Below are 26,452 nucleotides of genomic sequence, written 5' to 3' on the forward strand. Positions count from 1 at the left end.
GTTCCCTCTGCCTTTCCACATCGCCCATGAGGCTTCACCACCCAGGCCGGCAAGTTGGATGTGAATGGAGTACACAGGCTCTGGGTTTTTTGTTGCTGTTGTTGGTTTGTATTTTTTTGTTTTTGTTAATCCTTACCAGAGGATATTTTTTTCCATTGATTTTTAGAGAGTGGAAGGGAGGAGGAGAGACACAGAGAGAAAAACATCGATGTGATGTGAGAGAGACACATTGATTGGTTGCCTCCCTCACCCAGCACTGGAGATTTAGCCTGTAACTGAGGTGTGTGACCTGGATGGCAATTGAACCCGAGACCCTTCGGTGCCCAGGCTGACACTTGAACCACTTAGCCATCCTGGCCTGGGCCACAGGTTGTTTTATTTGATTTTGGGGAAATCAAAACCATCTTTAACAGCTGGGAGGTTTCATGGGCACCTGCACCCACAGCCCTAACTTCTCTTTTGGGAATTTGTTTTCTGGCCTCTCAGAGCATGGTGGGAGCAGCGCCCTGTCAGTCAGGTGTGTGCCCATGGCCTCATCAGGCCCAGCCATTGCCCCTGTCCCGCCTTCGTCTTGGAAGGAGCAATCCTCAAATTCATGTGCAGGGAAAGTGCCCCTTGGAGCTTCTTCTTCTTCTTTAATTGACTATTTTTATTGATTTCAGAGAGAGAAAGGAAAATATAAACATCAATGATGATGGAGAATCATCGATCGGCCACCTCCTAATACACCCCACACTGAGGACCGAGCCTGCAACCCAGGCATGTACCCTGGCCGGAATTGGACCTAGAACCCTTCAGTCTGCAGGCCAATGCTCTATCCACTGAGCCAAACCAGCCAGAAGCCCCTTGGAGCTTCTTAAATCCTGACCCAGTGGGCCTGGGTGAACCCAAGAACCTGTTTAAGCACCTTTCCTCGAGGCCTCTGAGACACACCCTCTTGAAGAGATGATGCCTGGCCGGGGCAGAGTAGCCTGAATGCTGAGGTGGAATACTGGGCTGTGGCCATGCAGAGGGCTGAGCAGTCAGCGGCAGGGGTGGGGCCAGGGACTCAGGTGTCAGTGAGGAGGGCTGTGCACAGCCTCTGCTCTGTTCCCTGGCCATGCCCAGAGAGTGCCCTGTCCCTTAATGTTTGCTGGTTTTCATCCTGCCCTCCTGTAAGGGAGTGATGTCTTTGGCCCTGAATGCATTCAAGAGCCTCTTGAATCACTTGCCCAGGCAGGTGTTGGCCAGGCTGCCCTGACCCTGCTAGCCACATTCTTTCTTTCTTTCTTTTAATATATTTTATTGATTTTATACAGAGAGGAAGGGAGAGAGATAGAGAGCTAGAAACATCGATGAGAGAGAAACATCGACCAGCTGCCTCCTGCACACCCCTCACTGGGGATGTGCCCACAACCAATGTACATGCCCTTGATCAGAATCGAACCTGGGACCTTTCAATCCACAGACCGAAGCTCTACCGCTGAGCCAAACCGGTTTCGGCAGGCCATCTTTCTTTGCACCTGTGTTCTCCCAGCACTCTGAGGACCCTATCTGCGAAGGCGCCTCTCAGCCTTTCAGCCTCCCTGAGCCCTTGGACTGACTGGGCCCTCAATGCCCAGCGTCTGTATGCAGGATTCCACGAGGGGGCGCCGGAGACCGATGTGTGCAGCTCTGCTGGCCCTCAGGGAAGGGTGGCCAGGAGTGCAGGGCCCTTGGAGTATGGGATGCCAGTGGAGTCGGGAAAGGGGCAGGGTGGGGTGGGGTGGGGGGTAACGGAGGGGTGGTGGGTGCTGCCCGGTAAGGACTGTCTGTGTGCTGCAGGGGTGGGGCTGGGCTAGGGCCTGAGGATCCCTGCCTCTTGTGCTTCTGAACTCCTGCTCCCCTCAAGGGAGAAGGTGCTGGGGAGAAGGTGGGATGGGAGGTGCAGCCAGTCATCAAGATGGATGGAGAAGAAGGGTTCCAAACACCAGCTATAGACCCCTCTCGGCCTTCCCAGCCCCTCTGGCCGCGGCCAGGACTCAATCTCCTTCCCCCTGAGCTGGTCTGGGCTGGTGGTGTGGGCTGTCCCTCCCGCTGCTGTTGCTGGGTGCGGGCCGTCGTCCTTGGGGTCTTGGGCTCCTGGGCCCTGCAGCTGCTGTCAGGGGCGCCCTTGGGGGTTCCGTCTTCCTCAGGACAGCTTCTTGGAGGCTGTGGGAAGCGGACTGAGTTTAGGCTGGGACGCACGGCCATGGCCTCATGGGTCCTCCATTGAAATGACACTGGGCTCTCCCAGGGCCTTTGAGGGCAGTCTCTGGGCATGGGAGCTCGAGAGCCCACCTGGCAGAGGTGACTGGTTCTGACAGCAGCAGACCCAGAGCCGCAGCGGCTCAATCGGAATTTGGTGGAAGCGTGGACCCTCTCCCCAGGCTTGCCAGCCTGAGGCCGGCCCAGTCCTGGCACCCCCCTCGCTGCTTTGCAAAGAGAGGGCCCGGCACGTTTTGGATAACCCGCACTGATGGGGAAAGACTCTCAGAATCCCGAGACACTGGCTGGGTGTCTCCATGGGCCTGGCCTGCCTTCGGCCGGGCTACAGGGGAGGGGTCAGATCCCTGGGACCCTGGCAGGGGAGGCCTGCCAGCATGTCTCTGATGCAGAACAAGATTCAGACCTGGGTCAGAACCAGGGTGGAATCCTGACCCTGTGTACCAGTTTTGTGACCTTGGGTGAGTTCCCTCACCTCTCTGTGCCTCAGTTTCCCCACCTGTGAGGCTGTGAGGTTCATCATTGGGCAGAGTCGTGAGGTCCAGAGGCAGTGAAGACTGGACACTGCTGACAACCTTCTATGGGCACTGCCGCTGGAGCTGAGCCATGTGGCATATTGCCTGGCACATAATGGTGAGGGCCACAAGCTGGGCAAAGGCTCTGTTCTCACTGACCCCCAGTGTGGGCGTCGTGAGGTGTCGGTGCCAGCTGGGGAGCCCCTGCACTGGCCCAGGTGGGAGGACCAGGGTTGGGCAGCTCAGTTCCAAGAGCAGGGTGGGGCGGACACCTGCATGCCCTATGGACTGTGCCCACCGTGTCTGGGCCAAATAGCGCCCAGTAGGAAGTGCCTGGAAATCAGACAGGTGGCTGGCCTCCTCCATGGCTCGCCCGAGAAAACACGGCTCTCAGTCACCTTCCCAGCAACAATGGTGCCTTGTGGCGGCCGAGCCTGGCCTGCCTAGTGGCAGACCTGTTTGGACAAACACCTGGGCGGCATCCATTATTAGCTTATGCATTCAAAGTCTCTCCCTGGCCCCTGGCCAAAGCTGCCTTTGTGGCCAGAACAGCAAGTGGAGGTGACGTGGGACCCTGTTAGGAGGAGCCAGGCCCACTGGCACCATCTCACAAACATTTGAGCAGCCCCCGCTTCCCCGCTGTCCAGACACCCCCCCACACATCCCGGGGGCCAAAAAGGTCCAAGAGACCCCATCCCTCCAGGTTGGAGGACTGGCCGGCTGCTGTGAGGAGGAGTGGACCAGGAATCACCCAGGCCTGACCCCTCCCCCTCCTCTTAAGGGTCCTGCTCTGGGAGAGCTTCGAGGACTGGGTTCAGGGTCTGGGTCAGTTTGAGGATGCCATTCCCCAAGGGGCGGGGTGTTGGGCGGTGGCCACTCCCCACCCCCCTGCTTCTGCCACATACCTTTGTCCCACAGGTCAGAGGGCTGGGCCCACTTCCTCTTCTGTGGCCGGCCCTGCCCGGGCTCCTTGGCGCAGAAGCACCGGGGCCCGTCCCCCGGGGTGCTGGGTGTGGCCCCCGCCTCCGGGCTCAGGCCCACCTGCGGGTGTGGGAGTGTGGTCAGGGCCGGGACCCGCCCCGAGCCTGGGGAAGCCCTCGCTTGGGGCCCCACCTGAGCCTGGGACCCACCTCACTGTCCGAGGCGTCTGGCTCATCCAGCTTGTCCGACAGCGGCCGCTGTGCCTGGGCCTTGCTGAGCTCTGCAGGGTGCAGGGCGGGGGTCAGGCCAGGCTGGTGGCCCGGCCGTCTGGTGGGAGCAGGGCACATCCTAGCCTGCCAGACCAGGATGAATGGCAACAACTCTGCAGACGAGGAAACTGCGGCACAGAGAGTGCGGTACCTGCCCTGGTCCAGCTCCTGCAGTGACCCCACCAGCTAGGGTGTCCCCTGGCTTGGTCACTGTGTAATGGGGAACCCACGCCCTGCCCCCAGACCCTAATTGCTAGGACCCTTCCCTTCACCGCCTGTGGTTAGAGACACACCTGCCCTGACCCCCAACTCCTTTCTAGGTCTGCCTGTGGCGGAGCTGGGACAGGTACACTCAGCTGGTGCTGACCACTGCACATCCCTCCCCTCCTGGGTTCTCCTGACCCCGGCACTCACCCTTACCTGGGTGGCTACTGGCATCAGGCCTCTGTGGGAGGGGGGACGGTTTTGGCCTCTCTCTGGTCCCATCGCCTGTCCTGCCTGGAGACGGCAGGCTGGGCCGGGGCTCCGGGAGAGGATGTGGGGAGTCCTGAGGGAAGCAAGTAGGCGGCTTGAATTCATTTTGGGAGACTGTCTTGCCCCCCAACCCAGGCTTGGGCACAGCCTGGCCTGCGCGTGAGTCAGGAGCAGGCTTTCTCGCCGGGCAAGGCTGCTGGCCTGGGTGTGGGCGCGGGAGCAAGACCGGGGCTGGGCCTCACCTCGGGCATGGCGGCGTCTTCTGGCCCTGGTGCTCCGGCCCCCGTGGTGCCATTGCTTCGCCCCCAAGGTCCAGACTGGGCAAGTGGCTTCGCTCCCTGGGGCGGCTCAGGGCTGGGAGTGTGGGCAGTCTTGGGGCTGAACCTCCCTGGCCGGCCCACAGGCTTGGGGGTGTCCTGGCCCCGCCCCCACTCGGAGAGGTCCAGGGGCTTGTCTGGAACAGGGTCCTCTGTGGCTGTGGCCTCCTTTCCCCTGGGGCTGCCTGGGCCTGTGGGCCGCTGGCGCTGTCCCCTGGGCAGGGCTGCCCTCGTCACCTCGCCCTCTGAGCCATCAGAGTCGGAACCGATCGGAGGGGAGGGCAGTGTCTCCCCTGGCCTGGGGGGCCCCCTCATCCTGGCACCACCAGCCTGTCCCCGTGCCCGCAGCTGCTGGGCCAGAAGCAGGCTCAGGGCTCCCTCTAGCCGAGGATCCTGCAGGTCCACCAGGGTGCCCGGCAGGCCCAGCAGGCCCAAGGGCGCCTCCCAGGCCTCTGCCTCTCCGGCCTTCAGGGTCTGGGGCTGGGGACCGTCAGGGGCTACGGCGGGGGCCCGGGGGCTGCTGTGGGGGCTCCGAAGGTGCAGGGACAGAGGGCGGTTCAGGAGGCAGAGGCGGTCAGCTTGGAGGGCGTGCTTCAGGGACTCGTAGGGCCTGGTGGAGGCCCGAGAGGCCCACAGGAAGCTGAGGGGTGGGGAAAAGCCCAATGACAGGGGCTCACGGCCAACGCCCCATCACAGGGAGGACCCAGAGAGATGAGGAGAACTGGCCTGGTCAGAGGGAAGATAGGGGGGAGGGTAGGCTCCTGAGCCCCCTATCCTCCTCTCTGCTCTAGAGGCCAAGCCATGTGACCTGGAACCTGGGCTCTGTGGCCTCTCCCCTCTGGGCATCAGCTATCTGCCCTCTCCTGGAGCGCTGGCTCCACCTCTCCCCCAGCCCCCACCCCACCCTGGTTCAGGGGATATCCCCGTGGGGACTTTGTGATGGGCAGTCACCAGGAAGGGAAGCCTTGGAAGAGCGTGAGCTCCTGCTGTGCCATGGAGGGGCTCCTGGCCACTGACCCCCCTCCAAAGGGGGACTAGATGGGACAGTGCTCGCCGAGGCCACTCCTGGTGGTGGCTGCGGGCAGACCCTCACCTGTCCAGGGAGAGGCTGTGCTCGTAAGGCAGGCTGGGCGGGCTGCTCTGGGCAGAGGGCGTCCCATTGGCGGAGCCCCGGTCAGTGGAGCAGGCCCAGGCCCCTGGCCGCACCACGGCAATGGTCCCGTGCAGCTGGTTGGAGATATGCTGGGGGCTCTGCACAGGGTGGGCACGGTCAGCCTGGGGGGGGGCGGCTGTTGCCCTCTGCCCTTGCTCCTGTGGGACCTTGGACAGGTCACCCACTAGCTCTGAGTCTTGCCTCCACCCCGTTGAATGAGCTCAGGTGTCCCTGTCTGTCCCAGAGGACAGCGCGTGGCATGTGGCTGGGGCTGGGAGAGGTGGCTTGGGGTCCCTCATCCTCACCATGTCTGAGGCCCGTGGCTCGGGCAGGTTGGCGCCCGGGGAGCTGTTGGTCCCTGGAGACATCCTGTGCCCCAGCTTGTCTGTGAGGAAATGCGGCGGACAGGCCAGGTTGGGAGATGGCCCGGCCCCTGCCCAGAGGCCCCGGCCTGGGATGCCCGCCCCCGCCTCACAGCACCTTCTCCCCGTGGACCCGCTTCTGGGGGGTGGTCCTCGGCCTCCGCGTGGCCTCCGGGCAGCTTCTCGGTGCCGGCCTTCCAGGGGCCCGGGGAGACGAGCAGTGGGGGTGAGGAGGGGTCCGAGGAGCCCTCCTTGCACTGAGGCCTGGGTCTGTCTCCCGAGGGGAGGGCAGTGCCCCCCAGAGACAATCAGAAAGGCCAGGTGTCCTCCTGGGGGCCAAGCCGCCACTGCAGGAGGACCAGGTGGCCAGAAAGGGGGCCCGTCACACCACCCGAGATGCGGCCCAGGTGCAGAGCCCTGAGAGGCAGAGCTGCTGGGGTGTGGGGACCAGCCCTGCTTCTAAGGGTCTGCTGGGCTCCTGTCCATTTACAAGGTACCTGTTGTGCTTGTTGCTCTGAGGTTGGGAGTTGGCTCTGTGGTGAGTGGCCATGGGACGCCCACCCCAGTACTGGGCTGGTCCCGCACAGGGTCCTGTGCCCCATGCTCTGCACCCGGTGCCCAGGGATGTGGCCGGGGCCTGCTGTGAGCTGGGAATGAGGGATCAGGGTGCTCAGGCCCCTGGCGCCTTCCCCACTCACCCCAGGCGCCGAAGCTGGGCCAGCTCTTCCTTCAAGCTCTCATTTTCCTCCTGCAGCCGGGTCACCTCATTGGCTGTAAAGACACCGGTTAGTGAGGGACGGGGGTCCTCGCAGCCCGGAGCCTCCCTCCTTGTCCTGCCTCCTCAGGGCCTGGCGTGCGCAGGCGTGCTTGCTGCCTGAGGGTGGTTGGACGTGGCTGCGTCAACTGCGCCAGCCTGAAGGCCGAGGAAAGCGATGGGGACCTTGTCCCCGGAATGCCCCCAAGGTGAAGAAGGCTGCCCTCCTCAGGTGGGGCTTCAGGGGCCTCTCAGAGCACAGGGAGGGGAGTTGAGGCCGAGAGGGCAGGGGACTGATGAGTGAGGGACACGTCAGGGCCAGCTGGGGCTTTGTATCATTCGCCTGTAAATTGGGGTGTGGGGTGACCGTTGGACAGAAGGATCACCTTCCCTCTTTCCCTGTGACCCATGTCAGGCTGAGCAGGCCCGGGGGTCATGGCCCGCAGGAGGGGCAGCGGCAGCTCACTGAGGACGAAGAGATGCTGCAGGTTCTGGAGGAGGGAGCTCTCGAACTCCTGCTGCTTCTTCCTGGCCAGCTCCTGGGTGACAGTGCAGCGGTCGCACAGGCCGGCCCGCAGCCTGTGGCGGGGTGGGGGGAGGCAGGAGGCCACTCTGAGGAGGCAGACTGAGGCCCCCCGCAGGGCTGGGACCCTCCAGGGATGTGTCCTTGCCTTTTCTAGGGAAGGCTGCCCCCTCCCCCCTAAGTTTGGGAAGGAACCCTGAAAATGCAGTTTACTTCAGGCTCTGAGAGTGCCTGCAGGGAAGGTCAGGGAAAGCTGCCTGGTTTAGGTTATCCAGAGAGCTCCCCAAACGCATTCCCCACAGACCCTTGTCCTCTCCGCCGCCCCGTATCAGCAGGGGCCAAGTTCTGTCTCCCTGCTCCCCAGCCCCTGGCTCCCCTGCTCCCTAGCACCTGGCTCCCTTGCTCCCCTGCTCCCCAGCTCCCTGCTCCCCAGCACCCTGCTCCCCTGCTCCCCAGCACCCTGCTCCCTGCTCCCCAGCACCCTGCTCCCTGCTCCCCAGCACCCTGCTCCCTGCTCCCCAGCACCCTGCTCCCTGCTCCCCAGCACCAGGCTCCCTGCTCCCCAGCACCCGGCTCCCTGCTCCCCAGCACCCGCTCCCCTGCTCCCCAGCACTAGGCTCCCTGCTCCCAGCACCAGGCTTACCTGTTCTCCAGCACCCGCACGTTGTCTTTCAGAGCCTTCTGCTGCTCCCTGAGCTGGTGGTTCTTGGCACAGAGCTCCTCTACCCTTTGGGCATCCCTGCGGGGGTGGGGGAGGACCAATGAGGTTGGGTTTCTCTCTGCCACCTGCAGTGCTACGGAACTGAACCCCATCTTGATGTGGAGAGCCCTGCCCCTCAGTTCTCCATGTCTCATGACATGTGTTCCCACTGATAATTGTCAATACTGCAGGCGTCTTGGGTGGGTGTGGCTTGCCCAGGCCCATGGAGGGTCCCTGTTCACATGGTGGCTTTGGAGTTTCCAGTCCTGGCTCACCAGCTGTTGGATGTATGACATGGGCCAGTGGGTCCCTCCCTCCTGCCCAGGCTGAGCCTGTTTCCCTTTGTACAGGAAGGGGGACACCCTGAAATTTGGGAGGATGAAGTGAGTGACCGGTGAGCTGCTGTCCTTCACATCTGTTCCCACTGGGCTGGGCCAGCCCATCCCGACTCACCGGCAACGCTCCGAGTTCAGTTCTAGAAGCTTGTTCTGCAGGCCTGGAGGGTCAAGGAAGGGGTGGGGGTCAGGCCCAGCTGTGCGGCAGAGCCCAGGGCACCTCCGTCCCTCTGTACCCTGACCGGTCGCCTCTCAGACTGCTGCCCTGGTCAAGTGTCTCCCTTCCTCTGGGGGCTCTGACTCTGTGTCAGTCTGAGGTTGACTGGGACCTCACAGCTGGGATAACAACCACCTAACCAGGTCCTGGGAGGGCGTTAATGTGGGGGGCAGCTAGTACTGAAATAAAATGGTCTCTTGGGGGCACCTACAGACTCCGCCATGCCACCTCATGTGGCCAGCCTGGCTCATTAGCCCAAGCAGAACCTGCCTCTCAATCGCTGGGGCGGTGACCCATGCCCTTTGGGCTCTCTGCGGGGGAGGGGGGAGTGCTTATGGAATGTTGGTCTCAGGAGGGTCTGGCCAGGGCCCGGGAGCCCAGGGGATGAGGGGACAGGTGTGTGGGCAGGGTGGGGCTCAGCCTGGGTGTCCAGGAGAGGATTTCAGATCAATGCCCTGGACGGGCCTCCGGATCCGGGAGCTCCCGTTCTTAGAGGCGGGCGGCCTCGCTGCGGGGACGTGGAGGCCTCTGCCCTGAGCGAAGGAGTTCCTGGCTCTCTGCAGCAGCTGGCTTTTCATTTCCACTCGGACTGGGCTGACTGCTGGGAGAACCCTGCAGGGCACACTTGGGTGCTGTTCTGAGGCTGGGCACCTGGCCACGCTGATGCTCTGGGCTCTGAGGCATTACTGCCTCTGGGCCTGGAAGGCGAGGTCCTAGGTTTGGAGGAGATGTGTGGGAGCACCCTGGCCTGGCCTCCGCCCCCACCTGCCCTGCCCCTCGGCACTCACCCAGGACCTCCTTCTCATGGATGTCCTTCAGCCTGTTCAGGGACTCCATGAAGCTCTCCATGGCCCCACGGCCCTGGCCCAGGCCCTCTGTGCTCAGGTGCAGGATGCCCTCGGCCCTACTGCCCCTCTGCTTCTGGCCTGTGGGGCAGGAAGTGGGAGAGGAGCTCTTTGGCTGGGGAAGGGCTTGTGGGTGTAAGGTCCAGTCATGGGCCACTGCCTGGAGCGGGCCCAGGTGCTGGTCCCGTGGATGTGGTGGGGTGTCCTATCAGTGGGACCCCTCAGGTCATGCCCACACTGAGGACCCAGTGGGCTCCCCTACACTGTCCTGCTCTTAGCATTCATACTTCGGGGGAGCGAGGAGGGACAGGAGGGATGAGGCCTGTCTCTTCAATGCCCACCACCCAATCCTGGCCTCCTTCAGGCAGAGCCTCTACTCTCCCCTCCCCCGCCCGCTGTAGCTGCAGATTGGCCCCGGGCCTGGAGGGTGAGCCCCACATCAGGAGCCTTGGCTGGGCCTGGCCTGGCTCAGAGCACCCATTTCACGCTCCATGAGCCCACTAGCCGGTTGTGACATGCAGCCCCTCTGGGGAGCTCTCTCCTGCAGCTCCTTCCGTGAGGGGGGCACTGCCAGCTACGGGGTGCCCAGGGCCTCCAAGGCTCAGACTTCAGCACGGGGCCCCCTCACTCAGTCTGGTGTGCTCTGTCCTGACCGGGAGGTGTGTGTGCTGGGCTGTGTGTGCATATGTGGGCGTGTGTGTGTGTGTGTGTGTGTGTGTGTGTGTGTGTGTGTCAGGGTGCTGAGGCCCAGTGCTCTCTGTGCCCACCTCGAGTCTGAGCAGTTGTGGGTGCCAATTTTAACCCCAGGTCTACATTGACTGAAGCTGAGCCAAGCCCCCTCATGCGCGCTGCAGGGGTGGGTCCTTGGCCTCTCCCTGGGGCTCTGAGTCTTACAGAGCAGAAGGATCCTGTCCTGCCTGCCCGAGGCAGAGACCTCTTCCTCTGGGTCTCGCTTCCGGCCACGGTGAGGTGGCCCCTCTTGTCCTCAGCGTGAGGAGCCCTGGGGGCCACTGGGCCCTGAGAACAGACAGCCAGGCTCCTGTAACTCCAGACCCTCTCCTGGCCTCCGGCACTGACCCCTCAGGAGCAAATGTTGGCAGGACTTCTACTTACGCCCAGAATCTCACCTTTCCCTCCTTGCCACACCCCACTGGGCCCAAGCCTCCACGGGACTGAGCTGCATCCCCCGGGCCCTGCACCTGGCTCCCTGCCTCTGCCCAGCTCCAGCACCCACTCCGTACAGCGCACACTCCGTACAGCGCACGTGGGCCCTTGCAACCTCTGCTCAGATCACCCCTGGCTGTGCTGAGTTCTGGCCAAGGCCACAGAAGGGGGCATGGTCTCATTTGCATTTCAAAGGTTGCCCAGAGGGTGCCTGGGTTCGCAGCAGCAGCAGCAGTACCCTACAAAACAGCCCCAAACTGGGAAACCCCAAATGCCAACTACTAGATGGCCATGGCCAGAAAAATGCCCCAGCCCCCACTGCCATCACTGAGTGACATGGGAGCAGGGCGGAAAGCCGGTCTCCGCTCTGGGCTCTAGGAAGCAGGGGTGGCAGGTGCCATGGGGTCACAAGGCCTGAATGGAGCAGGTCTTATGATCCCAAGAGAAGTCAGGGGCAGCAAACACAGGACCAGGCTGCTGCTTGGAAACAGACCATGAGTCTGGCTCTCAGCCGCGCCCTGGAGCCCAAGTCAAAGGACAGCGGGAAGCCTGTGCTTCCGGAGGGGAGCCGGCGCTGGAGGACAGGAGATCCTGTGCCTGCAGTGCCCAAGGAGCCGGCTGCGCAGGGCCGGCCGGGTGTGGTGGAGGGTGGAGCGGCAGGAAGGCCCGGCTCCCCAGACTCGTTTACCAGACCTGCCTGGGCTGTGGGGAAGTAGGGGTGCCCGCATGGTGGCTCACGATGAAGGAAAGATGCTGAACTCCGAAGGCCGGGAAGGCCAGGGCAGAGCAGAGGGGTATAAATGGTAACTCGGCCATTCCCTGAGCGCTGTACACCCGTCACTTTCATGACAGTCCAAACCTGACAGTTAGTAGAGTCCACTCTCCAGATGGGGAAACTGAGGCCCCAGAAGATCATGTCTGATCCCATGGGGACAAAGGCATGTCCTAGTAGTCCCGCTGTGCTCACTGTGCCGACCTTGACCTCATGGTGGGGCCCCTGGAAGGTAAGGCTTTGAACTGGGGCCTCCATGGGCTCAGGTCTCCAGCAGGAGGGCGAGGAGAGCAGGGAGGGGCTGAGCCGCAGTGCCTGAAATTCCACTCTGACCGGCCTGACCAGAGCCTCTTCCCTCCAGCTCCTGGGTTGGCCGTGGGCTGTGGGCCGTGGGCTGGGCCAACGCCCATGAAGGAGGTGCCCAAGGGAGCCCATGGTGTCATGGCCAGGGGCAGCCTGTGTGGGCTCTGGGTGCAAGCGAGAGGCAAACATAGGTGACCAGATCGTCCCGCTTTTGGCGGGACAGACCCAATTTTTAACAATTTGTCCCGCATCCCACGGCATTTTAAAAAATTCTTTCCAGAAATGCTGGACACGGGACAAATTGTTAAAAATCGGGACTGTCCTGCCAAAAGCAGGACAATCTGGTCACCTTAGGCAAACATGGCTTCTGAAGATGTCACGGTGGTGCCCTCTGTTGGGTGCCACCCCTACCTCGCCAGTCTCTTTGTGCCCCAAACCTCCCTGCCAGCCCTCCGAGCTGCTTCTCTCAGGGGACAGCCCTCCATGCCGGGCAGGGGACGCCCCTCCATGCCGGGCAGGGGAACCGCACGGACCAGGGTCCTGGGGCAGGCTGTGCTGGTGGCTGACAGCAAAGTTGGAGTCTCCTGTCTACACACACAGCCCCTGGCCACACGGACAGTGGCGGCAGTGCCATGGGGACAGTGTGACTTTCCTGGGAGGGCAGGTGACAGAAGTGCTTTGTCTGAGGCCAAGTGGACATGGCCTCCAGGGGCACCGTGGGTAGAATGACCCTGGGTTGTAGCCTCCTGCTGGGAGGTCAGTGGGCCTCCGGATCAGGCCGGCTGTTTGCAGGAGGGCCCAGGCAGTGGGGGCTGGCTGCTCAGAGAAGTCTGGTGGCCTGTGCACAGGAGAGGTTGACCTGAGCCGCTCTCGGGTGGAGCTTGGAAGCAAAGACCTGAATTGTGCTCCTTAGGGCCCCAGACAGACCAGGACCCAGCCCTCCACCTCTGGACGCCCAGCTTCAGGTTTCCGCTGGGGCTGAGCCACTGGAAGGTGGGTGGGAGGGAAGGGCAGGTGGGCCGGCCATGCCGAGTCAGCCAGGCCAGAGTGATAAAGACATGGGGTCCAAGCCATAGCCCACAGCCCTGGTAGCGGCCCTGTCCTACCTGTACCTCTGTGCGAACTTGGGTAGTGGTTTTACCTCTCAGAGCCTCAATTTCCTTATCTGGGGGTAACACTACCCCCATATCAGGTACTGTGAGGCTCCTCCCACTAACACATGCCCAGGGGACGCCCACCCAGGTCACATATGTCCAGGGGACGTCCGCCCAGGTCATATATGTCCAGGGGACGTCCGCCCAGGTCATATATGTCCAGGGGACGCCTGCCCAGGTGAGACATGCTCAGCCCAGTGCCCGGTGCTGAGAGCTCAGTTTATTGATGAAGACCTTGCGTCCCCTGCCTGCAGTCTCCCTGGGGTCACAGCTCCCTCACATGTGACCCAGGGACTGTCATTTCCGTTTACAGGACCCCTCCTCTCTCGGGCCAGTTCTCCCATTGCCACGAAGACCCTTTGCAGGAGGACACCCTCCCCGCCCCCCCATTCAGAAATCTGTAGTGATGGTGCACACTGTATAGACACTTCAGGCCCACTGAGTCTCAGTTGCTGTGCCCAGGGCAGGTGCCATCTGCCCCCCAGGCAGGGAGGACACTGAGGCCCCAGCTGATTGGGCACTGTCAGATTGAATGGCAAGGCTCCAGGGGTGTGGTTTCTGGCCCTGCTCCTGGGCCAGCTGGGGCCCCTGGTTCCTCGCCCCCTTGCGGCCTTCCTGGTTGGGGCGTGCACTGTGCTCGGTCGCTCCTGCTCCTTCTCGCCATCGGTCTGTCTGTCTGTCCGCCTATCCACAGAGCAACCATGACGATGCTGCTTCCTCATGCCCACTGTGCCAAGCATGGTGCCAGGGCTCTACATGTTTACTGGGGCACTAAAACGACCCCAGACTCTCTGGAGTGTGGAGAGGTCACCAGATATACTGTCCCAAGTGATGGACCCTAACCTCCTGCTGGGCCTGCAAGGGACCAGGCACGCCGTCAGCGCCCACTGAGTGCTTGTGGCGTGGGGATTTAATTATGCACCTACTGCGTGCCGGGCTCGGTGCGCGGCCATCTGAGGAGGTGCTCACTGGCCGCTCCACAGGCTCAGGCTGAGGCCCTGTCCACCCTCTGAGGGCCTCTGCGCTGCTGGGCAGTCACCCACCGGGCTGAGCCTCAGTGTCCCTCTCCACACAGAGAGGTGAGCCCCCCTCCCCCACTCCTGGAGTGCCCTCAGGCTGTCGGGACTCCTCAGACACAGTGGTCAGGGCCAGTCTGGGAGCCCCCACGTGCCAGCACCCAATGGGCACTCCCTGCTATGGCTCACTGGGTCTCATGCTTGCCCATGGAGTGGCCATGCCAACCCTACTTATAGAGGAGCAAGAGAGGTTCTCAGGGGCACAGCCAGGGCAGAAATGGGGCCTCCTAACGACCCTGGACCAGCTCAGGGATGTGTCACTGCCGGGGAGGTTTCTAACGTCACCAGACACACAGCATGATGCCCACACCCATACACACGGGCAGACAGGATCCTAATACCATCCTAACACATGTTAGAGCACATCCCAACACACGAGTGCCCCACACACATGTGCTCCCCTCAGCCACCTCCCCTGGCACGCACACAGCACTGCCCGGTCCTAGGTGAGCTGCACATGAGTATGCATGCACGCACGCACGTGTGCACACATAGCTGTGCATCCCAAAGCACGTGCACACGTGCACAGAGGAGCAGGGAGGGTGCTCCCGGGCGGGCTGAACTGCTCCGCGGCTCAGGTAACCGTGGGCTTTGCACGCTGGCTTCCAGGGCATGGGCTACCTGCTGCTTCCCGGAGGCCTGGCGGGGCGGCTGAGCAGGACCCATGGTCCCGGGAGCCCTTTGCCACTGCTTCTCCAGAGACACCAAGGTAGGGCAGCCGTGCCCCCAGCCCCGTGCACCTCCTCACCCCGGCTTCACCCTCTGCCCGTGAGGACTCAGCTGTGGGACAGATCCAGGAGGAGGTGCCCCAGACCTTCCCCCCAGTCTTGCCTCTGCACCCTGCCTCTGGCCAGGAAGCTCACTGGGCCCCCTCCCCCACTTGGCACCCTGGACGAGGCACCTCAGAGCAGGTGGCTGAACCCCTCTTACCAGCCTGGCCAGCCCACCGCCTGCTTAGCAAACAGGGGCTGGGTGCCTTGGGTGACCACAGTGTCCCCAGCCCCTCCCCTGCCTCCAGCTGCCAGAGCTGTGGGGTCCTGGGCCCCGGGTACTCACATGGCCCCTTGCCCGGGTTGACCTCCGCGGACCTTCCTGCCTGAGATAGAGGCAGCAATGTGTGAGCCTGCACAGGCAGCACGGCGCAATGGCCAAACCCGCTGGGCAGGTTCTGGGCTCTGCTGGCCAGGAGCGGAAAGGAGGCAGGGCGGCCCAAAGCCGCCCGGCGGGTTCTGCCATTGCGCAGAAAGTGGACGAACAGGTCGGGTCTGAACCCACATAGAGCTGGGATTGTTTCTCGGTAACACGCATGGCCCGCACCTCTGGCCAGTTAACAAGGAGAATCTGGGGCCTCCAACATGGGGGGGCGGGCAGGGCGGGCGGGGAGGGCCTGGGGTGGGGCGGCAGGCGGAGCTGGCTCCTCTCTGGTTACCCAGGTGCAGGCGGGCAGCAGGGCCCTTCCTCCTCACATCCCGGCTCTCAGAGGGTCACCTCTGGCCCCGGTGTCCTGTCTGCAAACTGCCCCCTAGGAGCTCAGGGGCGGGACTCGCGAGCTGCCACTGGAAGTGGCCCCTGGGTCTTGGGGCGGCCCTGCCCAGTGCTGCCCCTCTGGCTCTCACTGAGGACAGCAGGCAGGCCTAGGAGTGGGCATCTCTGGGTCTTGGGGCAAATGGCGGGGGGTGGGTGGGAAGAGGGCAGTGGGGCTGGGCCCAGAGGTTCTGCTGGGGTTTGGGAGGGGCTGGCACTGTGGTTTACAAGTTTGTTCTCTGCACAGGGACCTTGTGGCCCCACTCACACAGCAAGGAGCTGGCCCCCGAGGGCTGCGGGCTCCCCACGCCCACCCCCGCCCCAGGTCCCATGTCTCCCTCCATCCGGCTCCCTGCACATACCCCCACACTGTCTTCCCTGCCCCAAGTGCCCACACCTCCTTCATCCCCACCCCATGCTCCTCCCTCCACACCCCTCCTTCTCCCCCACCCTCACTCAGCACTGCTCCCAGGGCTCAGAGGAGGACTTGGCTCCAGGCCAGGTGAGGTCCCAGAGGGACTTCCTGCTGCCAGGGTGGCCCCTGGCTCTGGGTAGGGTGTAGAGTCAGCCTTAGAGCTTTCGGGTGCTCCTAAGTGATGTCCCCCGCTGGCCGGCCCCCTGAGTGGTATCTGTGTGCTGGCCGCAAACGTTTTCATGTGCCTGCGTGTACACTACATAAGGGAGTGGATGTGGCAATGTGGGTACTGCCTGATGTATGGGAGTCTCCCCCTGGCTTCTGCCCCAGACATGTGCAGACACTGAATATCCGGTGCTCATTCATGCATTCATACATGCAACAGGCGCTCACCGAGGGCTGCATGGTCAGGCAGGTGTGTGACCCGCCACTGACGTCCTGCTGCACCTCTGTGTGGGACCAGCCAGGGCACAGGCGAGACGGCCAAGGCAGCAACCTTAGATCTCACCTGGTGTGCTCACGGGACAGCTGTTTACAGAGCTGGGGAGGCCCTGGTGACACAGAGCAGAGGTTCCTGTTTACAGAGCACCCACTGTGCGCAGGCCCTGGTGACAGTGACCATTCTGGCCCAGTGAGCTGGTGCCAGCGCTATTGGGAGAGCATGAGGGCACAGGACAGGAGGGAGGAGAGAGCGGGGACACAGTTGGGGAACAAAGAGGGTAAAGCCACCTGGCTGGAGAGTGCCTGTGGGGATGGGAGGGAACAGGGGTCCACATCGCCTGTGCTGGCCAGGGGACAGGTGACAGTACTGGGCTGTCAGCGGCTGGAGGGACACCAGGCCAGCAGTGTCAGCCTCTGCGGGCGGGGAAAGCCCCAGAGAGGGAGGAGGCCGCTGCATGGGGGCGGGGGTTTGGGGTGCTGCAGCTTCCCCAGTCCCGCCTGGCTGCGCCGTGGGTCACGCACCTGTTCGCTCACGCAGCCACCCAAGAACTACTTCTTGGTGTATCCTTGGCTCTGAGCACACGCGTGGTCGTGCCCGTGCCCATTTTTTGGCCTCCTGCTTGGTAGCCTGGCTGTCAGAATCAGACATACAGCGGGCGCTCTCTGAGCCTCAGTTTACTCACCTGTAACCCAAAGACAGAGTTTCCTACTTTGCAGAGTTGACGTGAGGATTAAATGAGATTATATCATGCATGTATTCATGCATTCTTCCACTCACTCTGTTTGTTCAAGCCCAGGGTGCTGGGTGCTGGGGAGTGGGGCTCACTAACCAGGCAGCACCTGCCTCAGACATCACCCAGCCAGCCTCAGGGTGCACGCCTGCATGACCCACAGACCGTGGCTTCCCCACCAGCCCAGGGGCAGAGTGCTCCACGCCCGACTTCAGCTGGAGACCAAGGTCCGAGTGGGCTGGGGGGCACTGCCAAGGCTGCCGGGGGCTGGAGCTCCTCCGGACCAGGCAGTCCCCCGCATGTGAGGGGCTAGGGCGTGGGGCGGGGGGAGGTCTGTGCCCAGCCCGTCTCCTGGAACAGCTGGAGGCAGAAGGTGCTCCGGGATCCAGTCTGGCTTTTCCGGAGGCCTGGGGGGCAGGGGGAGGGGCGGAAGGGAGATAAGGCTTCAAAGGCAGCTGCTAGGGCACCTTTAGGGCCAGGCCTGTCTCGCTGCTTCACAGCTGTGTGTTACTAGACTGATAGATGGGGGTGTGGGCAGTGGCCAGGCCCGCCCACCCTGAGCCCTGGCTCCCAGATAAATGGGTCACCTATTAATATGGCCTTGCAGAGGGCCTGAGGGGTGCGGCTGCCCCCTCCACGTCTGAGGCCTCTGTCCCACCCTCTGTGCAGACGGGCTCCCGATGGCCCCCGATGGGGCAGACTGCCGCGTGGGGTGGGCCCAGTCTGGCAGTGGGAGGGGCAGGGGGCCTTGGATGTCCTTGGGGGGTTGAGGCACCCCCAGGTGGCTTCCACACAAGGCACCCTTTTATTTTTTTTATTTAAAAAAATATATATTTTATTGATTTTTTACAGAGAGGAAGGGAGAGAGCTAGAAAGGTCGATGAGAGAGAAACATCGACCAGCTGCCTCTTGCACACTCCCTACTGGGGATGTGTCCGCAACCAATGTACATGTCCTTGACCAGAATCAAACCTGGGACCTTTCATTCCGCAGACCAACGCTCTACCACTGAGCCAAACCGGTTTCGGCAAGACACCCTTTTCTTAAAGGACACTTTGAAAGCACAGCGGTGCAAGGATGGCGGCCTTTAGGGCCCCAAACCTTCACAGGTGAGGCCAAAGGCCCCTTTTATGGTCGCCTTCCCGCCTCCCGGCACCGCGCGGCGGGCCTGTCTCCTCCCACGTCCTCTTCTCCGCGGGACGCTCTCCCTGTGCTTCCGGCCCTGTCAGTGGACAGTGCGGGCACTCGGCACACTCACGAGTGCGCAGCGTCTGCGCTGTCGGCCCAGGACACTGTCACCCCGAGGAGACTGCATGCTTGCCAGCGTGGCTTCCTCCGCCATCTCGTGGCAGCAACTGCGCCCTCTCTCCGTGGACTTGCCTCTTGTGCGCATTGCATAGGCGTGGACTCACAGGCGTGGCCTTTCCTGTCTGGCTCTGTTCACTGAGCACCATGTTTTCCAAGTTTGCCCCCTTGTGGCGTGAGCCAGTCCTTCCTTCCTTTTGAAGGCTGAGTAATATTCTGTCGCATGGAGGGGCCACAGGTGCTCACCGTCCTCTGGCGGTGGACACTCAGGCTGTTTCCACCTTTTGGCTGCTGTGAACATGCGCTGGCAAGTCAGTGGGCACCTGCCTTCAGCTCTCATGGGCGTACACCCGGGTGGCTGGGCTGGGTCCCGTGGCAGTTCTCTGTTTAACGGCCTGAGGAACTGCCAGCGGCTTTGGTGATTGAATTGCTCAGCCTATGAGAACCACTGACGACCTTTAGGACGGCGAGTCCTGCACACGCTGCTGGGGGAATCATCGGGGTTCTTGCTAGAACCTGGCCTATGGGGGAGCCGGTGGCAGAGGCCCTTGGGGGTCTCAAGGGAGAGGGCAAGGAGCTGGGTCAGGAGGAGAGGAGGGGTCAGGAGCTAGTCCCCCGGGCTGGGAGCAGGGTGAGGACAGTGGGTGCAGAATTGAAGGCAGCACTAAAAACTCAGTAATTAAGAGAAATAACATGTTTTGGGGGTTTGCTTTCGTTAAAAGTTTAAAGGAGAAAATTGTGGAGTCACATGCAGCTGCAAGAAATATACAGGGGCCCAGTGTGATCTTTTTATAAAAGGTGTCACCCAGTGATGGCATGTAACCCAAATCCATGTGAGAGAGTTTGTGCATGTGCTAAATTCTACATGTTTTATTTCCTCCCAGAGTCAGTTCAGAGCACGCTCCCAGCACCCCTCCTGGGGCCTTTGTCTCACCCTTTACAACCACCCCTCCCCCCTCTCCCCTGGCAGCACTGCTCTGTCTCCACTTCTGAGCTTCTTCTCATCCGCGTGGACCGCACCGCATGTGCCTGGGACCCTCTGTCTGCTCGGCATTGTGCGGGAGTCCTTCCCGGGCCCGTGTCTGCTCCGTTTCCTCCATGGCGAGACGGACCCCACAGAAGAGGCGTCCACGAGGGGCGTGGTGGACACTCGTGGACAGGTTTCTGTGTGGGTGCAGTCTCATCTCTGTGGATACATGCTGGGTGCAGTCACTGGGCAGTCACCCCTAACTGCCCTCCTATGGCAGTTGCATGTTTGGTATGTAAACAATTGCCAATATTTTAATGCAGTATTTTAAAAGAGCACAATCTTCCCTGGCGGGGTGCTCCTGGCTGGAGCATTATCTCTGTGCACCAAAAGGTTGTGGTTTTGATTCCTGGTAAGGGCACACACCTAGGTTACAGGTTTGATTCCTGGTTGGGGCATGTATGGGAGGCAACGGATTGATATTTATCTCACATCAATGTTTCTCTCTTTCTTGTTCTCTCTCTCAAATTATAAAAACACTAGAGTCCCGGTGCATGAAATTTGTGCACGGGGCGAGGGGTGTCCCTCAGCCCAGCCTGTACCCTCTCCAATCTGGGACCCCTTGAGGGACATCCGATAGCCTGTTTAGGCCCGATCCCAGTAGGCCTGGGACTAAACGGGCAATTGGACATCCCTCTCACAATCCAGGACTGTTGGCTCCCAAATGCTTGTCTGCCTCTGCCTGCCCCTAACCACTTCTGCCTGCCAGCCTGATCACCCCCTAACCACTCCCCTGCCAGCCTGATTGATACCTAACTGCTCCCTAGCCGGCCCAATTGCCCCTAACTGCCCTTCACTTCAGGCCTGGTGCCCCTTCCAACTGCCCTCCCCTGCTGGCCTGGTCTCTCCCAATTGCCCTCCTCTGCTGGCCCAGTCACCCCTAACTGCCCTCCTTGCTTTGCCTGATTACCCCCAACTTCCCTCTCTTGCTGGCCTGGTCTCCCCTAACTGCTCTCCTCTGCTGGCTGGGTCCCCCACAACTGCCCTCCTCTGCTGACCTGGTCACCCCTTACTGCCCTCCCTGCAGGCCCAGTCCCCTGCAACTTCCCTCCCTGCAGGCCTGGTTCCTCACAACTGCCCTCCCCTGTAGTCCTGATGTCCCCCAACTGTCCTAACCTGCAGGCCTGCCCCCCCCCCCCCCAACTGCCCTCCCTTGCTGGCCTAGTCTCCTCGAACTGCCTTCCTCTGTTGGCCCGGTCACCCCTAACTGCCCTCCCTGCTGGCCTGATTACCCCCAACTGCCCTCCTCTGCAGGCCTGGTTCCCCCAAAATGCTCTCCCCTGCAGGCCTGGCGCCCCGCCCCCCCCCCAATGCTCTCCCCTGCAGGCCTAGGTCCTCACCAACTGCCCTCCCCTGCAGGCCTGCCCCCCTTCCCCCCCCAATGCTCTCCCCTGCAGGCCTAGGTCCTCCCCAACTGCCCTCCCCTGCAGACCTGGGGTTCCCCCCCCCAACTGCCCTCTTTTGCTGGCCTGGTCTTTCCCAACTGCCCTCCTCTGCTGGCCTGGTCACCCCTCCTAAATGCCCTCACTGCTGGCCTGATTACCCCCAACTGTCCTCCCCTGCAGGCCTGGACCCCTCCAACTGTCCTCCCCTGTAGGCCTGGACCCCTCCAACTGTCCTCCCCTGCAGGCCTGGACCCCTCCAACTGTCCTCCCCTGCAGGCCTAGTTCCCCCATAACTATCCAGGCCTTTCGCCCTCAACCGCCTCTACTTTAGGTCTTGTCCCCCCAACTGCTCTCCCCTGCAGGCCAGCCCCCCCCCAAAACTGCCCTCCCCTGCAGTCCTGGTGTCCCTCAACTGCCCTCCCCTGCAGGCCTGGGTCCTCCCAACTGCCCTCTTTTGCTGGCCTGGTCACCCCTAACTGCCCACAATTGCCCTCTCTTGCAGGCCATCTTATGGTGGACATCTTGTGTCCACATGGGGACAGCCATCTTTGACCACATGGGGGTGGCCATCTTGTGTCTTAGAGCAGTGTTTCCCAACCTTCTCTCATGATGAGAATCACCTGGTGGAGTTGTTAAAACACAGATTCCTGAATCCCAACTAAGAAGTGCTAAACTAGAATTTTTGGGAACATATAGGTAAAATTGTCTACTTAACTAGTGCTCTAAGACAGATTTTATATACAGAGCACTAAGTTAGGTATGCAATTTTACCTATATGTTCTCAAAAATTCTAGTTTAGCACTTCTTAGTTGGGATTCAGGAATCTGTGTTTTAACAACTCCACCAGGTGATTCTCATCATGAGAGAAGGTTGGGAAACACTGTCTTAGAGTGATGGTCAATTTGCATATTACTCTTTTATTAGATAGGATATCCTCAGGTGAGGATAAAAAAGATAAAAATCAATAGAAAAACCTGAAATGAACAAAATATCAAAGTTTTAAATAAAGATAAGACTAGGATGAAGGGAGCAAAGAGCTCACACTCAGGGTTGTGCAATCCCAGAGTGGAATCTTTTCGGTGCTGAGTGCCATCCCCCTGGCTGGCTGGACCGCGGAGATTCATCCACCCACCTGCTGAAGGACGTCGGGGCTGCTTCCCGTTCTGTCAGTTAAGAACAGAGCTGCCGTAAAAGTCTGTGTGCAGGTTTTGTGTGGACATCGGCTTTCAGCTCCTTTGGGCAAACACCAGGGAGCGTGACTGCTGGGTCCCAGGAGGCTGTGCAGTGTGTGAGACCACCGAGCTGCCTTCCAGAGCGGCCGCACCGGCTGCGTTCCCACCGGCAGTGAAGGGGTCCCCGCCGCTCCCGTCCTCGCCAGCACTGGGCGGTGTCAGTGCTCTGGGTTTGGCGCTCTGATGGGTGTGCAGTGGACTCTCCTCGTTTAACTTCCCTTCCCTGAGGGCTAGGACGCGGAGCATCCTGCCATTTGCTTGCCGGTCATCTGTGTAGCTACTTGGTGAGGGGTCTGGGAAGGTCTTGGCCCATTTTCCATCGGGTTGTTTGTTTTCTTTCTGGGTTTAGAATTCTTTGTATCTTTTGGGAAACAGTCCTGTTTCCCAAATCTCTCTCCTTTTGCAAATCTCTCTCCTCTCGTGGCTTGTCTTCTCATTCTCTCGGTATTGTTTTTGTAGAGCAGAAGTGTTGAGTTTTAATTGAGTTCAGCTCATCACTTTTCTCCCTCTGGCCGTGCCTTTGCCGTAGAAGTCACCTCCAAGCCCAAGGTCCTCTCGGTTCTCCTGCGTTGCGCTCCAGGAGGGTCACACGTGTGCGTTTTACGTTTAGGCCTGTGGTCCATTCGGGTTAACGCTGCGTGCAGACTCATTGTTTGGCCTGTGGATGCCCGGCGGTTCCAGCACCATTTGCTGAGGAGACTGTGCTTTCTCCTTGAGCTGTCTGCTCCTTTGGTGAGATCAGCTGGCCCTGTCTGTGGGTCTGTTTCTGGGCTCTGTCCTGCTCTGTTGGGCTGTGTCTGTTCTTTCACAGTGACCACACTGTCCTGATCACTGTAGCTTTACAGTCAGTCTTGCAGTCGGTGGCGTCAGTCCTCCAACTCTGTTCTTCACCTTCATTGCTTATTTATTTATCTTATTTTATTTAAAGATATATTTTTATTGACTTCATAGAGGAAGGGAGAGGGAGAGAGAGAGAGATAAAAACATCAATGATGAGGGAATCATTGATTGGATGCCTCCAGGGGATCGAGCCCACAATCCGGGCATGTGCCCTTGACTGGAATTGAACCGGGGATTCTTCATTCCGCAGGCTGATGCTCTATCCACTGAGCCAAACCAGCGTGGGCTCCTGCACGGTTTCTTTGGCTGCTCTGGGTCTTCCGCCTCCATGTAAACTTTAGAATCAGTTGGTCCATGTCCACAAGACAGCAGGCTGGGTTCTGAGGGGGATTGCGTTGACTCTCTCAGACCCTCCTGAGAAGCCTGCTAGTTAGGGGTGACCGGGCCAACAGAGGAGGCAGTTCGAGGAGACTAGGCCAGCAAGGAAGGGCAGTTGGGGGGACCCAGGCCTGCAGTGGAGGGAAGTTGTGGGGGACCATGCTTCAAGTTAGGGCAGTTGGGGGGGCGGGGCAGGCCTGCAGATTAGGACAGTTGGGGGACACCAGGACTACAGGGGAGGGCAGTTGCGGGGAACTGAGCCTGCAGGGAGGGCAGTAAGGTGGGGGCTCTGGGGAAAGCCAGCGGGTGCCCTGGGCATTTCCCAGCTCAGCTTTTATTTGGGGACAGTGGGGGCCGCTGGGATGCAGGTGTGGGAATTAAATGCGATTACTACCCATGGATGCTGGCAGTGTCTGGCCTACTGAGTACTCCCACATGACCACTCGTACAGTTTTTTATTTTGGCATTTTTGGGGTCAGCAGCTGGGGAGGGCCCAGGGCCTCAGCCTGGGCAGCGCGGACTCGGGGCGCAGGGCTGTCCTGGGAGGCGTCTTGGTCACTGAGCAGCGATACTCGCCCAAACCCGCGCCAGAGCCTGGCCTGCAGCTCCGGGCCTCCTCGCCGATTGCGGGAAGGTCAAAACTTGTTTTTCTGCTTCCTGTCCCCAGATAGAAACAGCCCGGCAGACGGCGGCTGCGCTCGGACCTTGTGTGTCGGCACAGAACAGCCTCCGGCTTCCTCCGCGGCGGCACTCACATGCGCAGTAACGGGGTTCAGTCGCTGCCGGGGCCGGGATATGGGTCTGTGGTTGTGACGGGACGAGGAGGTGTCCGTGACGGGAGTGATCCAGCCCGAGCGGGGCTGTCTGCCAGCACCTCACAGTTAATAAAACCGTGTCTTCCTGCACGCACGGGAGGCAGTGTCAAACCCAGATGCAGCCGATGCTTCCTGGCCGGGAGTGTGATGTCAGAGAGCCACGCTGCATGCACCATGGATCCCCCGCACATCATAAAGATACAGTAATGGCCCACGTGTCTCTACAGAAATACTAATATTGTTGTTTTATGAGAAGCAAGAGTTGAAAACACTAAGAGTCAGAATTTTATGGCAAAAAAAAAAAAAAAAAAAAGAAGACTACATAATGAGGACATGGGAAGGGAGATCAGAATATCTGTCCCCGCTGGTCTCAGCGTCCTGGAGCGGCAAGGCAGGAGGTGGCACTGTGACGCTCTGTGACCCCGAGGGCCAGCTGGCAGCCCTCTCCTCATGGAGGGCTGGGAAGCCCAGTTGCAGGAGTTTTGTGTTCAGGTAGCTCAGGCTGGGGGTTGGGTCTCAGTACATCCTGGGCCGGGGCCACACAGGCGGCGACTGGCCTCCAGCAAGCCCGGTGCAGGCCAGGCACTCCGATGACCTGCCGCCCAGCTCTGTCCAGAAGGAAGTCCTCCTGGCTGCGAGTGCTCATGATCAGATGGCAACGCACTGCGGGGCAGAACTTACATCTTTGTTTCACGGCCCAGCTACAAAGGAACAAAGTTAGGGGCTCCAGGAAGCACTGTGGATGGCCGGGGGTCTGGGCGGCTCTCCGTGGGCGCTGCCCGCCTGGTGCTCAGAGCGCTGGCAGTGCTGGGCCCTGGCGGCTGTGCTCCACATGGGGTCTGTGCTAGGCGGAGGGCGTGGCCTTCTGTTCTCAGATCCCTGGCCGGGGGCATGGCCGCCCTGGGTGTGCCCGGGGCCACCGCACACTCAGGGTTAGGATCTTCCAAAGCTTTGCTCGGGTGTTTTGTGTTTTAAAGTGAAAGTCCTACAATCTAAAATTAACCATTTTTAAGTGAACGACCCAGTAGCATTTGTCACATTTACAATGGTGTGTAATCATATCTGTCTAGTTCCAGAACATTTTATTTTTTTTAAAAAAATTTTTTCTTTTTAAATTTATTTTAAAGTATGATTTTATTGATTTTGAGAGAGAAGAGGGGAGAGAGATAGAATCATTGATGTGTGTGTGTGTGTGTGTGTGTGTGTGTGAGAGAGAGAGAGAGAAAGAGAGAGAGAGAGAGAGAAAGAGAGAGAGAGAGACAGAGAGAGATCCGTTGCCTCCTGCACACCCCCTGCTGAGGATTGAGCCTGCAACCCTGAATGGGAATGAAACTGGTGCATGGGATGATGCCCAATCAACTGAGCCACACTGGCCAGGCCCAACATTCCATCACCCAAAAGGAGTGATAGGCATGAAGCACCCCCACCCCCAGCTCCTGGCTGCCCCATCAGCTTCCATCTGGATGCATTTGTCTGTTCTGGAAGTTTCCTAAACAGAATCCTGCAGCATGTGGTTGTTTGTGTGGTTTCTCTCATTCAGGATTTCTTTCTTTTCAAAATACATCTTTATTGGTTTCAGAGAGAGGGAGAGAAATAGAAATATCAATGATGAGAATCATTGATCGGTTGCCTCCTGCATGCCGCCACTGGGCATGTGCCCTGCCTGGGAATCGAATCATGACCTCATGAGTTATGGGTCGAAGCTCAACCCCTGAGCCACACTGGCCAGGCTCATTCGGCATTTCTGAGGCTCATGCTGCTGCAGCTTGGATCAGTGCTTCCCTCCTAATGGCGGACTCCTGTGCCACAGAGGGCAGAGACCTGTGTTTAACCCTGTGGCTGCTGTGTGTGGTGCAGCTGTGACACTGGGCACGCAGGTCTGAGTTCCGGTTTTCAATTATTTGGGGTATTTTGCTTCGATTGGAGCCCCTTTTCCTCCCCAGCTGTTGGAGCCCTTATTAAATAACTATTGAATATCTACCTAGTGGCAGGCATTTGGCTCAGCACACCTTTTCTGAGGTGGTCAGTTTGATGGGTTTTGATGAGCTCCCAGTTCTGCCGTAGCAGCGACGATGTCTCTCCTGGAACTCCGTGTGCGTGCAGCCGCTCTGGTTGAGGGTCTCCACCCCGGCGCCTTCCCGGCAGTCCTTCCTTCTCTCCAAGCAGCAGCCCCCAGATGGATGGTGCACCAGCATACCCTCTTTGTCTTGGCCCTGTGCCTCCGCTATATCAGTGCCACGAATAATGCATCTGAAATGGCAGCATGCGTCTCTTCCCACCTT

General features: G+C 60.3%; 1 protein-coding gene across 1 annotated transcript; it reads right to left on the reverse strand.

Annotated features, from left to right (window-relative positions):
• Positions 1-2,054: 2,054 nt before the first annotated feature.
• On the reverse strand, positions 2,055-9,612 carry RBBP8NL (RBBP8 N-terminal like; the record flags this gene model as incomplete). Its single annotated transcript, XM_084886962.1, has 13 exons — positions 2,055-2,169; positions 3,644-3,779; positions 3,869-3,939; positions 4,349-4,475; positions 4,645-5,359; positions 5,813-5,970; positions 6,178-6,257; positions 6,353-6,504; positions 6,933-7,005; positions 7,455-7,567; positions 8,155-8,250; positions 8,665-8,707; positions 9,552-9,612. The coding sequence occupies 13 exons, from the start codon at positions 9,610-9,612 to the stop codon at positions 2,150-2,152; spliced, it is 1,845 nt and encodes a 614-aa protein (XP_084743088.1). The 3' UTR covers positions 2,055-2,149.
• Between the last annotated feature and the right edge of the window lie 16,840 nt (positions 9,613-26,452).

This window comes from Pipistrellus hanaki, assembly GCF_964339955.1.
Source record: "Pipistrellus hanaki genome assembly, chromosome: 6".
Classification (NCBI taxonomy): Eukaryota; Metazoa; Chordata; class Mammalia; order Chiroptera; family Vespertilionidae; genus Pipistrellus; species Pipistrellus hanaki.